Source organism: Haliotis rufescens, unplaced genomic scaffold, assembly GCF_023055435.1.
Source record: "Haliotis rufescens isolate VD_foot unplaced genomic scaffold, xgHalRufe1.0.p SCAF_6, whole genome shotgun sequence".
Lineage (NCBI taxonomy): Eukaryota > Metazoa > Mollusca > Gastropoda > Lepetellida > Haliotidae > Haliotis > Haliotis rufescens.
The window spans coordinates 1634747-1651783 of NW_025964334.1; the positions used below are offsets into that span (position 1 = coordinate 1634747).

At 43.1% G+C, this 17037-nt stretch overlaps 1 protein-coding gene across 3 annotated transcripts in view; it reads right to left on the reverse strand.

The window, feature by feature from the left end:
* LOC124149752 (transient receptor potential cation channel subfamily A member 1 homolog) overlaps positions 1-17037 on the reverse strand; it is a 55423-nt gene that overhangs the window by 17815 nt on the left and 20571 nt on the right. Inside the window, exons 13-22 of one of the 3 annotated variants that reach the window (XM_048385830.1) lie at positions 16778-16834; positions 15588-15644; positions 11413-11454; positions 10875-10982; positions 10185-10276; positions 9153-9299; positions 8623-8734; positions 7372-7517; positions 5778-5914; positions 19-141 (exon numbers count right to left, since the gene is read on the reverse strand). In XM_048385830.1, coding sequence (XP_048241787.1) covers positions 19-141; positions 5778-5914; positions 7372-7517; positions 8623-8734; positions 9153-9299; positions 10185-10276; positions 10875-10982; positions 11413-11454; positions 15588-15644; positions 16778-16834 — 1021 coding nt within the window. Of the gene's footprint in view, positions 1-18; positions 142-5777; positions 5915-7371; positions 7518-8622; positions 8735-9152; positions 9300-10184; positions 10277-10874; positions 10983-11412; positions 11458-15587; positions 15645-16777; positions 16835-17037 lie in introns of all 3 variants that reach the window. The other 2 variants (XM_048385829.1, XM_048385831.1) reach the window with 2 other exon arrangements.

Genomic DNA, 17037 nt, shown 5'->3' on the forward strand with positions numbered 1-17037 from the left:
TGAATGCTGTATGTTTACCTGGAATTGCCCAGTTTTCATATAGGTCGTCAACGAATTCGAAGTTGTACTTTTTTTCCTCCTTTCCTGTTTCACTGTTGACTACGGTTTCTGTACATCTTTCTAGCACCTCGTACGCCAAGTCTGAAACAAACAGTTTGGTGAAAATGCTGTTTCGGGTGACACTTTCGATAAAATGCTTCTTCCGATGACTAGTTAACAACAGAGCGTGTGAATAAATGTCAACGGGTGCACATACACGTGTGTCATCTATGTTCACGCTAGGTCTGCAACAAACGACTGTCTGAAGGAGTATGGGTGTCATCTGTGCCCGCGATAGATCTAAAACAAACGACTGTCTGAAGGTGTATGGGTGTCATCTGTGCCCGCGATAGATCTAAAACAAACGACTGTCTGAAGGTGTATGGGTGTCATCTGTGTCCACGATAGATCTAAAACAAACGACTGTCTGAAGGTGTATGGGTGTCATCTGTGCCCGCGATAGATCTAAAACAAACGACTGTCTGAAGGAGTATGGGTTTCATCTGTGCCCGCGATAGATCTAAAACAAACGACTTTCTGAAGGTGTATGGGTGTCATCTGTGCCCACGATAGATCTGCAACAAACGACTGTCTGAAGGTGTATGGGTGTCATCTGTGTCCGCGATAGATCTGAAACAAACGACTGTCTCAAGGTGTATGGGTTTCATCTGTGTCAACGATAGATCTAAAACAAACGACTGTCTCAAGTTGTATGGGTGTCATCTGTGTCCACGATAGATCTAAAACAAACGACTGTCTCAAGTTGTATGGGTGTCATCTGTGTCCGCGATAGATCTAAAACAAACGACTGTCTCAAGTTGTATGGGTTTCATCTGTGTCCACGATAGATCTAAAACAAACGACTGTCTCAAGTTGTATGGGTGTCATCTGTGTCCGCGATAGATCTAAAACAAACGACTGTCTCAAGTTGTATGGGTGTCATCTGTGTCCACGATAGATCTGAAACAAACGACTGTCTGAAGGTGTATGGGTTTCATCTGTGTCCACGATAGATCTAAAACAAACGACTGTCTCAAGTTGTATGGTTGTCATCTGTGTCCACGATAAATCTAAAACAAACGACTGTCTCAAGTTGTATGGGTTTCATCTGTGTCCGCGATAGATCTAAAACAAACGACTGTCTGAAGGTGTATGGGTTTCATCTGTGTCCACGATAGATCTAAAACAAACGACTGTCTGAAGGTGTATGGGTGTCATCTGTGTCCGCGATAGATCTAAAACAAACGACTGTCTCAAGTTGTATGGGTGTCATCTGTGTCCGCGATAGATCTGCAACAAACGACTGTCTGAAGGTGTATGGGTGTCATCTGTGTCCACGATAGATCTAAAACAAACGACTGTCTGAAGGTGTATGGGTGTCATCTGTGTCCACGATAGATCTAAAACAAACGACTGTCTGAAGGTGTATGGGTGTCATCTGTGTCCACGATAAATCTAAAACAAACGACTGTCTCAAGTTGTATGGGTGTCATCTGTGTCCGCGATAGATCTAAAACAAACGATTGTCTGAAGGTGTATGGGTGTCATCTGTGTCCACGATAGATCTAAAACAAACGACTGTCTGAAGGTGTATGGGTGTCATCTGTGTCCACGATAGATCTAAAACAAACGACTGTCTCAAGGTGTATGGGTTTCATCTGTGTCCGCGATAGATCTAAAACAAACGACTGTCTGAAGGTGTATGGGTGTCATCTGTGCCCACGATAGATCTGAAACAAACGACTGTCTGAAGGTGTATGGGTGTCATCTGTGTCCGCGATAGATCTGAAACAAACGACTGTCTCAAGGTGTATGGGTTTCATCTGTGTCAACGATAGATCTAAAACAAACGACTGTCTCAAGTTGTATGGGTGTCATCTGTGTCCACGATAGATCTAAAACAAACGACTGTCTCAAGTTGTATGGGTGTCATCTGTGTCCGCGATAGATCTAAAACAAACGACTGTCTCAAGTTGTATGGGTTTCATCTGTGTCCACGATAGATCTAAAACAAACGACTGTCTCAAGTTGTATGGGTGTCATCTGTGTCCGCGATAGATCTAAAACAAACGACTGTCTCAAGTTGTATGGGTGTCATCTGTGTCCACGATAGATCTGAAACAAACGACTGTCTGAAGGTGTATGGGTTTCATCTGTGTCCACGATAGATCTAAAACAAACGACTGTCTCAAGTTGTATGGTTGTCATCTGTGTCCACGATAAATCTAAAACAAACGACTGTCTCAAGTTGTATGGGTGTCATCTGTGTCCGCGATAGATCTAAAACAAACGACTGTCTGAAGGTGTAAGGGTTTCATCTGTGTCCACGATAGATCTAAAACAAACGACTGTCTGAAGGTGTATGGGTGTCATCTGTGTCCGCGATAGATCTAAAACAAACGACTGTCTCAAGTTGTATGGGTGTCATCTGTGTCCGCGATAGATCTGCAACAAACGACTGTCTGAAGGTGTATGGGTTTCATCTGTGTCCACGATAGATCTAAAACAAACGACTGTCTGAAGGTGTATGGGTTTCATCTGTGTCCACGATAGATCTAAAACAAACGACTGTCTCAAGTTGTATGGGTGTCATCTGTGTCCGCGATAGATCTGCAACAAACGACTGTCTGAAGGTGTATGGGTGTCATCTGTGTCCACGATAGATCTAAAACAAACGACTGTCTGAAGGTGTATGGGTGTCATCTGTGTCCACGATAAATCTAAAACAAACGACTGTCTCAAGTTGTATGGGTGTCATCTGTGTCCGCGATAGATCTAAAACAAACGACTGTCTGAAGGTGTATGGGTTTCATCTGTGTCCACGATAGATCTAAAACAAACGACTGTCTGAAGGTGTATGGGTGTCATCTGTGTCCGCGATAGATCTAAAACAAACGACTGTCTCAAGTTGTATGGGTGTCATCTGTGTCCGCGATAGATCTGCAACAAACGACTGTCTGAAGGTGTATGGGTTTCATCTGTGTCCACGATAGATCTAAAACAAACGACTGTCTGAAGGTGTATGGGTTTCATCTGTGTCCACGATAGATCTAAAACAAACGACTGTCTCAAGTTGTATGGGTGTCATCTGTGTCCGCGATAGATCTAAAACAAACGACTGTCTGAAGGTGTATGGGTGTCATCTGTGTCCACGATAGATCTAAAACAAACGACTGTCTGAAGGTGTATGGGTGTCATCTGTGTCCACGATAAATCTAAAACAAACGACTGTCTCAAGTTGTATGGGTGTCATCTGTGTCCGCGATAGATCTAAAACAAACGATTGTCTGAAGGTGTATGGGTGTCATCTGTGTCCACGATAGATCTAAAACAAACGACTGTCTGAAGGTGTATGGGTGTCATCTGTGTCCACGATAGATCTAAAACAAACGACTGTCTCAAGGTGTATGGGTTTCATCTGTGTCCGCGATAGATCTGCAACAAACGACTGTCTGAAGGTGTATGGGTGTCATCTGTGCCCACGATAGATCTGAAACAAACGACTGTCTGAAGGTGTATGGGTGTCATCTGTGTCCGCGATAGATCTGAAACAAACGACTGTCTCAAGGTGTATGGGTTTCATCTGTGTCAACGATAGATCTAAAACAAACGACTGTCTCAAGTTGTATGGGTGTCATCTGTGTCCGCGATAGATCTAAAACAAACGACTGTCTCAAGTTGTATGGGTGTCATCTGTGTCCGCGATAGATCTAAAACAAACGACTGTCTCAAGTTGTATGGGTTTCATCTGTGTCCACGATAGATCTAAAACAAACGACTGTCTCAAGTTGTATGGGTGTCATCTGTGTCCGCGATAGATCTAAAACAAACGACTGTCTCAAGTTGTATGGGTGTCATCTGTGTCCACGATAGATCTGAAACAAACGACTGTCTGAAGGTGTATGGGTTTCATCTGTGTCCACGATAGATCTAAAACAAACGACTGTCTCAAGTTGTATGGTTGTCATCTGTGTCCACGATAAATCTAAAACAAACGACTGTCTCAAGTTGTATGGGTGTCATCTGTGTCCGCGATAGATCTAAAACAAACGACTGTCTGAAGGTGTATGGGTTTCATCTGTGTCCACGATAGATCTAAAACAAACGACTGTCTGAAGGTGTATGGGTGTCATCTGTGTCCGCGATAGATCTAAAACAAACGACTGTCTCAAGTTGTATGGGTGTCATCTGTGTCCGCGATAGATCTGCAACAAACGACTGTCTGAAGGTGTATGGGTTTCATCTGTGTCCACGATAGATCTAAAACAAACGACTGTCTGAAGGTGTATGGGTTTCATCTGTGTCCACGATAGATCTAAAACAAACGACTGTCTCAAGTTGTATGGGTGTCATCTGTGTCCGCGATAGATCTAAAACAAACGACTGTCTGAAGGTGTATGGGTGTCATCTGTGTCCACGATAGATCTAAAACAAACGACTGTCTGAAGGTGTATGGGTGTCATCTGTGTCCACGATAAATCTAAAACAAACGACTGTCTCAAGTTGTATGGGTGTCATCTGTGTCCGCGATAGATCTAAAACAAACGATTGTCTGAAGGTGTATGGGTGTCATCTGTGTCCACGATAGATCTAAAACAAACGACTGTCTGAAGGTGTATGGGTGTCATCTGTGTCCACGATAGATCTAAAACAAACGACTGTCTCAAGGTGTATGGGTTTCATCTGTGTCCGCGATAGATCTGCAACAAACGACTGTCTGAAGGTGTATGGGTGTCATCTGTGTCCACGATAAATCTAAAACAAACGACTGTCTCAAGTTGTATGGGTGTCATCTGTGTCCGCGATAGATCTAAAACAAACGACTGTCTGAAGGTGTATGGGTTTCATCTGTGTCCACGATAGATCTAAAACAAACGACTGTCTGAAGGTGTATGGGTGTCATCTGTGTCCGCGATAGATCTAAAACAAACGACTGTCTCAAGTTGTATGGGTGTCATCTGTGTCCGCGATAGATCTGCAACAAACGACTGTCTGAAGGTGTATGGGTTTCATCTGTGTCCACGATAGATCTAAAACAAACGACTGTCTGAAGGTGTATGGGTTTCATCTGTGTCCACGATAGATCTAAAACAAACGACTGTCTCAAGTTGTATGGGTGTCATCTGTGTCCGCGATAGATCTAAAACAAACGACTGTCTGAAGGTGTATGGGTGTCATCTGTGTCCACGATAGATCTAAAACAAACGACTGTCTGAAGGTGTATGGGTGTCATCTGTGTCCACGATAAATCTAAAACAAACGACTGTCTCAAGTTGTATGGGTGTCATCTGTGTCCGCGATAGATCTAAAACAAACGATTGTCTGAAGGTGTATGGGTGTCATCTGTGTCCACGATAGATCTAAAACAAACGACTGTCTGAAGGTGTATGGGTGTCATCTGTGTCCACGATAGATCTAAAACAAACGACTGTCTCAAGGTGTATGGGTTTCATCTGTGTCCGCGATAGATCTGCAACAAACGACTGTCTGAAGGTGTATGGGTGTCATCTGTGCCCGCGATAGATCTAAAACAAACGACTGTCTGAAGGTGTATGGATGTCATCGGTGTGTGTGTGTGTGTGGGGGGGGGGGGGGGGGGGGGGGGGGGGGTAGAATGTGGATGTAGAAGAAGAAAGTACAAACACTCACTCACTCACTCACTCACTCACTCACTCACTTATTGTAACCATTCCATAATGAAATCAATCAGTCCACAGGTGCGTGTTATCTGACCATACCTGGCATGTCACGGATCATTCTTCGCATTGGTGTGACTATCTTCCTGGACATCTTGTTGTTTTTCTTCTTGATACTAACATGGTTCCTTAAGGCATCTTCCCAATACTTGTGTCTCACGATGTACCGGGCGACATCTCTTGAAACAGGAAAAGAATTACTTTCACTTGTTGTCAGGTTTATTTCTATTCAGGTCTAGTCATTCTGACTTATCTCAGACTTCTAACCTAAATTGTTAATTACATGAAGTTGTAAACCACATTATATCACACAGGGAATTCCCCATTCCCCTTATTTAAAGTTAGATGCTGTGCGGCGACAGGCAACAAACATTTATTTTTTTCATAGAAAATGCGTGGGTGTGGGCTACCGGTAGAGCAGGACACGCTTCCCCATTTTATAAATCAGGTAACATAACTGATTTTCAGTGACCAGTTCATATAATTTTCACCGCTATTTTGCCTTACACGACATTTTGTACTTGTCTCGGGGGAACATAGAGTCTGGTTATTCCCTGACGGCCTAATGGACTAGGTGGTCGGACTCGGTGACTTGGTTGATAGTATATCAAACACTGGATTGTCTGACGGCCTAATGGACTAGGTGGTCAGACTCGGTGACTTGGTTGATAGTATATCAAACAGAGGGTTGTCTGAAGGCCTAATGGACTAGGTGGTCAGACTCGGTGACTTGGTTGATAGTATATCAAACACTGGATTGTCTGAATGCCTAATGGACTAGGTGGTCAGACTCGGTGACTTGGTTGATAGTATATCAAACACTGGATTGTCTGAAGGCCTAATGGACTAGGTGGTCAGACTCGGTGACTTGGTTGATAGTACATCAAACACTGGATTGTCTGACTGCCTAATGGACTAGGTGGTCAGACTCGGTGACTTGGTTGATAGTATATCAAACACTGGGTTGTCTGACGGTCTAATGGACTAGGTGGTCGGACTCGGTGACTTGGTTGATAGTACATCAAACACTGGATTGTCTGACGGCCTAATGGACTAGGGACCGCCTCCGTGGTCTTGTGGTAGAGCGTCCGCCCGGAGAGCGGAAGGTCCAGGGTTCGATCCCGGGTCGCGTCATACAAAAAGACGTTAAAAGATTGTACTTGTTGTTACCCTGTCTGGCGCTCGGCATTAAGGGGCTAAAACAAGGACTGGTCGGCTCGGAGTCAGTATACTGTGTCTGAGTGGGGTATTCATGTTAAACTGCGGCATGGTATCTCAGTGAGCTAGCACTATAAATCGGCATCAGTCCGGACTAGTACAAGCAGCCACACACACACATACACGTGCATGCACGTCGCTATATAAGTGCAATAATCTTGGACGCGACGTTAAACCCAATTTCACCTCACCTCACCTAATGGACTAGGTGGTCAGACTCGGTGACTTGGTTGATAGTATATCAAACACTGGATTGTCTGAATGCCTAATGGACTAGGTGGTCGGACTCGGTGACTTGGTTCATAGTATATCAAACACTGGATTGTCTGGTCCCAATACGATTATTTACAGGCTTCCACCAAAACAGCTTGAATATTGCTGAGTGTAGCGTTAAATAGACACTTTGACTGCATCTCACTTGTGCCCGTATTTGACGGCCAGATCGAGACAGTTGAGCCCCTTGTCCTTGTCGTTGTTCTTTTGCATCACGTCCGCCGGCTTTTGAAGCAGCAGCTTGACCACCTTGAGATGACCTTTGATGCAGGCCAGATGGAGTGGACAGATCTGTAGCGGTAAATCGAAAACATTAGCGCCAGAGAATAATCAGTCTGGAAGATCTGCCGACAGATTCCAACGGGCGTACATGAAACTGAGAGATGAAAAGTAAGGAATGGATCACTGAAAATCACTTATGCCAGCAGTGGTGACACTAGGTGTTTGCAAAAAGTTGGGAACACTATGTCAGTACACTGTAACACTGCATATGTAATACATTCGTGATATATATCGACTATTCTTCGAATCTTCTTTGATCTATCGGGTTTATTTTGGTCCGAATAGCAGATTTTACTGACTTTGCAACATGTTGATCAAAAGACAACATCGACATGAGTACAAGTTTCACTGAAGTTCTTCAGACAAATCTCCTAAGGTCCTAGCTTTGCTTGGTTTGCCAATAGCCTGGCCGTCAATAACAATGCATGTTGTGTCATCATTTGCTGGTAGCTCTTTAGCAGCATGAGAATCTACAAGCAAATGTGATAATGCAGCTTTGATGACCATCTGTTGTTGCCAGGGAAGGTCAGCTCAGGTGTGAGAAGGAGTGGTGCGTTTACTTCTCTTCCATAGTGGGCGGCACTCAGCAACCTTCTGATGATATTTCTTCCTTGCTTATAAGGTATTGGTCTGAGTTGACGCCTTTGGTACCTGCATAGTGTACAGTGTGGAACATGTACTTTTGGACATATTTTGGGGTATTTTGTCATGAAAACTTGTGTAGCATTATCAGCCAATCGATTGTCAATGAACTCTGACAAAAGCTTGTCACCTCGATTCATACCAGTTGATGATGTATTATCTTCCATAGATCAACCTGCAGCAATACCAAATCTACTATCACACACGTACACACATGCACGCACGCACGCACGCATGCACACGCACGTACGCACGCACACACACACACACACACATGCAATGATCTTGAACCGACGTTAAACTCCGTTTCACCTTATCTGACCTCACTCGAAAAAGTGGTATCACACAAACACACTACACACCACACACCACACACCACACACCACGCACCACGCACCGCGCACTACACACAAACACACCACACACCACACACATTCCTATTCGTGTAATTGTCCGTATATATCCAACTTACATCCTCGTGTTTCCCCAGCCACGACTGTGACTCCAGTTTGACCAGCAAGTCGCAGATCTCAACCTCGCCGTGTTGTGCCGCCAGGTCCAGAGGGGTCATTTTGTCCAAGTTCCTGTCAAGAGTGAGTGAGTTGGTGAGGTATCACACGGGTCTTTATACATTGAACTAATCTGCACAATCGATCCGAGGTTTCCAGTATGATCAGCCAGCACATAAACCACAAGGCTTCCGAACTGCCCATCACAGAAGCAGACAAAATATAAAAAAAACATTTAAACATAAATCTTGTTCTTCATCATTTCAGAAATGAATACTTGCATAGTTTTGAATTTGTTTTATTAAAACAATAGGAATCTCCATATTGCTATATTTTAGTATATACAATATTACATTTTCGCATTATTTATAATATTAATAAGATATTACCCAGACACATTTCTCAGGCTGTGATGTTACTGGGATGGTGAAAGTGGGTTTAACGCCGTGTTCAAGATTATTGCACATATTACAATAAATCACAAAGTATTTACATTTGGTTAATGTCCGCCCCATTCTTGATGAGAATTTCAGCAGTTTCAATGTGACCGCCCTTCACTGCCAAGTGTAGAGGGGAGTTGCGCCATTGGTCTTCTGCAAACACTCCTCGCTTGTCCACCTTCACAATCACCTCCACAGTCCTGAGAGCGAAGAGTAAATAATCAGTCAGTAACTATGAACATGTTGTTTTGTTTTTGTTTTGTTTATTGTTCTTAGCTATATTCCAGCTATATGACGGCGATCTGTAAATAATTAAGTCTGGACCAGACAATCCAGTGATCGACACCATCGAGCATCGATCCACGCAATTGAGATACGATGACATGCACCAACCTAATATCAATATCAAATATCAGCATTTCACATATTGTTTTCACAGTAAAGTTCAGATAACATTTCATTTTTAACAAAGTGTCCTGAATCTCCGAAGGTAGATATGTAAATATATCTGGTCACCACGTTAAGTAACATATGATCAATGGATCAAGGAATGAAGTTTATTCGAAAGTTTGTCGTTTGAGATTGTGGAATAACACGACTCCTCGAAAACAAATTTACAGTTAACTACACTGTTCCAGTGATATTTTTGAAAACTACACTCTTATGAAACACTTGATAATACCAAACGTTAAGGCCATAGAATAATCAGCCTCGATTATCTGCCCGAACAGACTGCACTGGGTGAAAAAGGCAAGCGAATGGTGAAAAGCATGTGAATGGACAACTCACGTCAAGACATGATTTATACCCCATAGATCTATACATTATAGAGGCATGGGAATATGAAAATATGTTCAGTTATTTTCACTGAACATGGTATTTGCTTCAAGCTTATTGGCTGGTTCATGGTAATTGTTTTCTTGTTTTCATATTTTCGAAGTAACATACAGTAGTTGTCACGTGTTTACCATGTCTCTATTCACATATGAAAGACAGCAGGACTTGCTGGAATATTGCTGAACATGGCCTAAAACAACATACGCTCACTCACTCATTCACTTCTTACTGATAATAATAATCGTTACTTTGAGTGTCCTTTTTCTGCTGCGAGATGTAGAGCTGTCTTTTCAGTGTCGTTTTTCCGCCCATGTTCAACTTTATGTTTCAGCAGCATTTTCTGAAAATATATAATAAACTTGCAATTGTGCATTGTTCAGGCATAATAACAGTGTCGACATCAATTCCTTCACATCCGTGCAGCTAGATACTACAGATATTTGTTCTGACCAATGGGTTTTTGCGTGTGTTTGTGATTGTGTATGTGTCTCCTATCCAGTCCAGTATACAACAAAGGTCATATCCACCAATTTGCCCAGTTGAATATTTTCCTCCCACCTTTGGAAAAAAACCGCGCAAATGAAAATGAGAAGTAACTCTGGCTATTTATTTTTCAGTCTATTAAAACCTAAAATATTTAGCAATTGAATCTCATTACATTGAGTGCAACAGTTGCATTTCGAACATTGCAAAACGTATGGATAAGAATTGTTAACAATTCTTTGAGAGACAACTTTTAACAACTGTTAACACTTTTCGCACAATTCTTAATAAATGGACAAATGTTCTGTTATAGTTATTCTTCCGACCGGCCGTTCTCCCAAGGTTGCGTTTGGAGATGTCTACAAACGCCTACACGTGTAGAGGCAACTTCTGTCAATATATCAGCTCTATGACACACATGGTCCAGACCAGACAACATGTCCAACACTACACACCTGCACAAAGTCTGTGTGTCCATTCTGTGCTGCAAGATGCAGGGCGGTGTTGCCGAAGTTGTCCTCTGTGTTGATGATGTTGTCTGTGTAGACCAGTTTCAGGAACACCTGACGGGTGATCAGAAGGGTAAACGCAGCTTGTGTATTAGTGCTTACAACCAGGAATGAACAATACAAGGACATGTTACTACGTGCAACCGTCTAGTTGCTAGTGAGAGAGTGAATGTCGTTTAATACCGCAACAGGCAATTGTCTAGTCACATCTCGACGGCCTGTTAATCATGGAATCTGGACAATGTAAACCAGCGTCTGAAAACATGAGCAATAATCCATTCCATCGGCGCGAAGGATACGCAATCGACTTAGTCACCGAGCCTAATTTAATCGGCTCTGATGACAGCTTGGACTACCGCGGTCAACAATTATTATTTAAGCAGCCAGCTCAGCTCAATCCGATTTATTGTCTCGCTTATGATAAATAATGCTTCATGAACAGCCACAATGAGAAATAAATAGTTATGCTGGGACTAATACTCACATCAACGTCAAGTACTGAGTCCTTGTCCAGGTCAGCGGGCACCTGCTATAGAGGTTATACATACTTGTTAAAGGGGCACCTGCTATAGAGGTTATACATACTTGTTTAAGGGGTACCTGCTATAGAGGTTATACATACTTGTTAAAGGGGCACCTGCTATAGAGGTTATACATACATGCACATGTATCAATGCATACACACACTGTACACACATCCTTATATACACATCCTATCAAAACATCTTCATCCTTCAGACACACACGTCCTGTACTCACTCATCCTGTTTACACATCTTCATCCTTCAGATACATACGTCCTGTGTTCACTCATCCTGTTTGCACATCTCCATTCCTCAGACAGAAACGCCCTGTCTTCACTCATCCTGTTTACACATCTTCATCCCACAGACACACACGTCCTCTACTCACTCATCCTGTTTACACATCTTCATCCTCCAGACACAAACCTCCTGTACTCACGCATCCTGTTTACACATCTTCATCCCTCAGACACACACGTCCTGTACTCACTTATCCTGTTTACACATCTTCATCCTTCAGACACATACGTCCTGTACTCTCACATTCTGTTTACACATCTTCATCCTTCAGACACACACGTCCTGTACTCACACATTCTGTTTACACATCTTCATCCTTCAGACACATACGTCCTGTACTCTCACATTCTGTTTACACATCTTCATCCTTCAGACACACACGTCCTGTACTCACTCATCCTGTTTACACATCTTCATCCTTCAGACACATACGTCCTGTACTCTCACATTCTGTTTACACATCTTCATCCTTCAGACACACACGTCCTGTACTCACTCATCCTGTTTACACATCTTCATCCTCCAGACACACACGTCCTGTACTCTCACATTCTGTTTACACATCTTCATCCTTCAGACACAAACCTCCTGTACTCACTCATCCTGTTTACACATCTTCATCCTTCAGACACATACGTCCTGTACTCTCACATTCTGTTTACACATCTTCATCCTTCAGACACACACGTCCTGTACTCACACATTCTGTTTACACATCTTCATCCTTCAGACACATACGTCCTGTACTCTCACATTCTGTTTACACATCTTCATCCTTCAGACACACACGTCCTGTACTCACTCATCCTGTTTACACATCTCCATCCTTCAGACACACACGTCCTGTACTCTCACATTCTGTTTACACATCTTCATCCTTCAGACACACACGTCCTGTACTCACACATTCTGTTTACACATCTCCATCCTCCAGACACATACGTCCTGTACTCTCACATTCTGTTTACACATCTTCATCCTTCAGACACACACGTCCTGTACTCACTCATCCTGTTTACACATCTTCATCCTTCAGACACAAACTTCCTGTACTCACTCATCCTGTTTACACATCTTCATCCTTCAGACACAAACCTCCTGTACTCACTCATCCTGTTTACACATCTTCATCCTTCAGACACATACGTCCTGTACTCTCACATTCTGTTTACACATCTTCATCCTTCAGACACACACGTCCTGTACTCACACATTCTGTTTACACATCTTCATCCTTCAGACACATACGTCCTGTACTCTCACATTCTGTTTACACATCTTCATCCTTCAGACACACACGTCCTGTACTCACTCATCCTGTTTACACATCTCCATCCTTCAGACACAAACTTCCTGTACTCACTCATCCTGTTTACACATCTCCATCCTTCAGACACACACGTCCTGTACTCACACATTCTGTTTACACATCTCCATCCTTCAGACACACACGTCCTGTACTCACTCATCCTGTTTACACATCTCCATCCTTCAGACACACACGTCCTGTACTCACTCATCCTGTTTACACATCTCCATCCTTCAGACACACACGTCCTGTACTCACACATTCTGTTTACACATCTTCATCCTTCAGACACATACGTCCTGTACTCACTCATCCTGTTTACACATCTTCATCCTTCAGACACATACGTCCTGTACTCACTCATCCTGTTTACACATCTCCATCCTTCAGACACAAACTTCCTGTACTCACTCATCCTGTTTACACATCTTCATCCTCCAGACACATACGTCCTGTACTCTCACATTCTGTTTACACATCTTCATCCCTCAGACACACACGTCCTGTACTCACTCATCCTGTTTACACATCTTCATCCTTCAGTGAGTGAGTGATTATGGTTTTACGCCGCTTTTAGCAATATTTCAGCAATATCGCGGCGGGGGACACCAGAAATGGGCTTAACACATTGTACCCATGTCGGGAATCGAACCCGGGTCTTCGGCGTGACAAGCGAACGCTTTACCCACTAGGCTACCGGACCGCCCCCACACACGTCTTGTACTCGCTCATCCTGTTTACACATCTCCATCCTCCAGACACTAACCTCCTGTACTCACTCATCCTGTTTACACATCTCCATCCTCCAGACACTAACCTCCTGTACTCACTCATCCTGTTTACACATCTTCATCCCTCAGACACACACGTCCTGTACTCATTCATACTGTTTACACATCTTCATCCCTCAGACACACACGTCCTGTACTCATTCATACTGTTTACACATCTTCATCCTCCAGACACTAACCTCCTGTACTCGCTCATCCTGTTTACACATCTCCATCCTCCAGACACTAACCTCCTGTACTCACACATTCTGTTTACACATCTCCATCCTCCAGACACTAACCTCCTGTACTCACTCATCCTGTTTACACATCTTCATCCCTCAGACACACACGTCCTGTACTCATTCATACTGTTTACACATCTTCATCCTTCAGACAAATACGTCCTGTACTCACTCATACTGTTTACACATCTTCATCCTTGATACACACACGTCCTGTACTCTCACATTCTGTTTACACATCTTCATCCTTGATACACACACGTCCTGTACTCTCACATTCTGTTTACACATCTTCATCCTTGACACACATACGTCCTGTACTCTCACATTCTGTTTACACATCTTCATCCTTCAGACACATACGTCCTGTACTCACTCATCCTGTTTACACATCTTCATCCTTCAGACACACACGTCCTGTACTCGCTCATCCTGCTTACACATCTTCATCCTCCAGACACTAACCTCCTGTACTCTCACATTCTGTTTACACATCTTCATCCTTCAGACACACACGTCCTGTACTCACTCATACTGTTTACACATCTTCATCCTTGACACACATACGTCCTGTACTCTCACATTCTGTTTACACATCTTCATCCTTCAGACACATACGTCCTGTACTTACTCATACTGTTTACACATCTTCATCCTTCAGACACAAACCTCCTGTACTCACTCATCCTGTTTACACATCTTCATCCTCCAGACACAAACCTCCTGTACTCACTCTTCCTGTTTACACATCTTCATCCTCCAGACACAAACCTCCTGTACTCACTCATCCTGTTTACACATCTTCATCCCTCAGACACATACGTCCTGTACTCACTCATCCTGTTTACACATCTTCATCCCTCAGACACATACGTCCTGTACTCACTCATCCTGTTTACACATCTTCATCCCTCAGACACATACGTCCTGTACTCACTCATCCTGTTTACACATCTTCATCCCTCAGACACATACGTCCTGTACTCACTCATCCTGTTTACACATCTTCATCCTTCAGACACACACGTCCTGTACTCACTCATCCTGTTTACACATCTTCATCCTTCAGACACACACGTCCTGTACTCGCTCATCCTGTTTACACATCTCCATCCTTCAGACACAAACCTCCTGTAGTCACTCATCCTGTTTACACATCTTCATCCTTGATACACATACGTCCTGTGTTCACTCATCCTGTTAACACATCTCCATCCTCCAGACACAAACCTCCTGTACTCACTCTTCCTGTTTACACATCTTCATCCTCCAGACACAAACCTCCTGTACTCACTCATCCTGTTTACACATCTCCATCCTTCAGACACATACGTCCTGTACTCACTCATCCTGTTTACACATCTTCATCCCTCAGACACACATGTCCTGTACTGACTCTTCCTGTTTACACATCTTCATCCCTCAGAAACACACGTCTTGTACTCTCACATTCTGTTTACATATTTTCCTCCTTCAGGCTTACCCAGTGCATTATTAAGATACGCATTTACCTGAGTTTTCCCGTCGTCTTGTTTCTTAGGTGCGGTACGCTGAACGTCGTTTTTAGTCTGGAGACAATCGAAAAGGAATTTAAACAAAATATCTTTATCTTTCAGACACAAACCTCCTGTACTCACTCATCCTGTTTACACATCTTCATCCTTCAGACACTTACGTCCTGTACTCTCACATTCTGTTTACACATCTTCATCCTTCAGACACAAACCTCCTGTACTCACTCATCCTGTTTACACATCTTCATCCTTCAGACACTTACGTCCTGTACTCTCACATTCTGTTTACACATCTTCATCCTTCAGACACATACGTCCTGTACTCGCTCATCCTGTTTACACATCTTCATCCTTCAGACACACACCTCCTGTACTCACGCATCCTGTTTACACATCTTCATCCTTCAGATACATACGTCCTGTGTTCACTCATCCTGTACCCTTACATCTTGTTTACACATCTTTATCTTTCAGTGGTGAGTGAGTTGGGTTTAACGCCGCTTTTAACATTATTCCAGTCAAATCGCGGGTCATCTTTCAGACACAAACATCCTGTACTCTCACATTCTGTTTACACATCTTCATCCCTCAGACACACACGTCCTGTACTCACTCATCCTGTTTACACATCTTCATCCTCCAGACACATACGTCCTGTACTCACTCATCCTGTTTACACATCTTCATCCTCCAGACACACACGTCCTGTACTCTCACATTCTGTTTACACATCTTCATCCTCCAGACACACACGTCCTGTACTCTCACATTCTGTTTACACATCTTCATCCTCCAGACACACACGTCCTGTACTCACTCATCCTGTTTACACATCTTCATCCTCCAGACACACACGTCCTGTACTCTCACATCCTGTTTACACATCTTCATCCCTCAGACACACACGTCCTGTACTCTCACATTCTGTTTACACATCTTCATCCTCCAGACACACACGTCCTGTACTCACTCATCCTGTTTACACATCTTCATCCTTGATACACATACGTCCTGTACTCACTTATCCTGTTTACACATCTTCATCCTCCAGACACATACGTCCTGTACTCTCACATCCTGTTTACACATCTTCATTCTTCAGACACACACGTCCTGTACTCTCACACTATGTTTACACATTTTCATCCTTCAGGCTTACCCAGAGCATTATTAAGACACGCATTTACCTGAGTTTTCTTATCGTCTTGTTTCTTAGGTGCAGTACGCTGAACGTCGTTTTTAGTCTGGAGAAAATCGAAAAGGAAATTAAACAGGTTGTCCTTAGCACTGATTCGTTTCTGTATTGAATGAATTCACTGTGTAGAGTTGCGTTCCTTGATGGTCTGCATATTGTAGGCTATAAAATAACATTTTCGTGCAAATTAGTAACTTTCGTTACACACCTGCTCGCGGGTTTAACCAATGTGGTGAAGTACACGACCTGTGC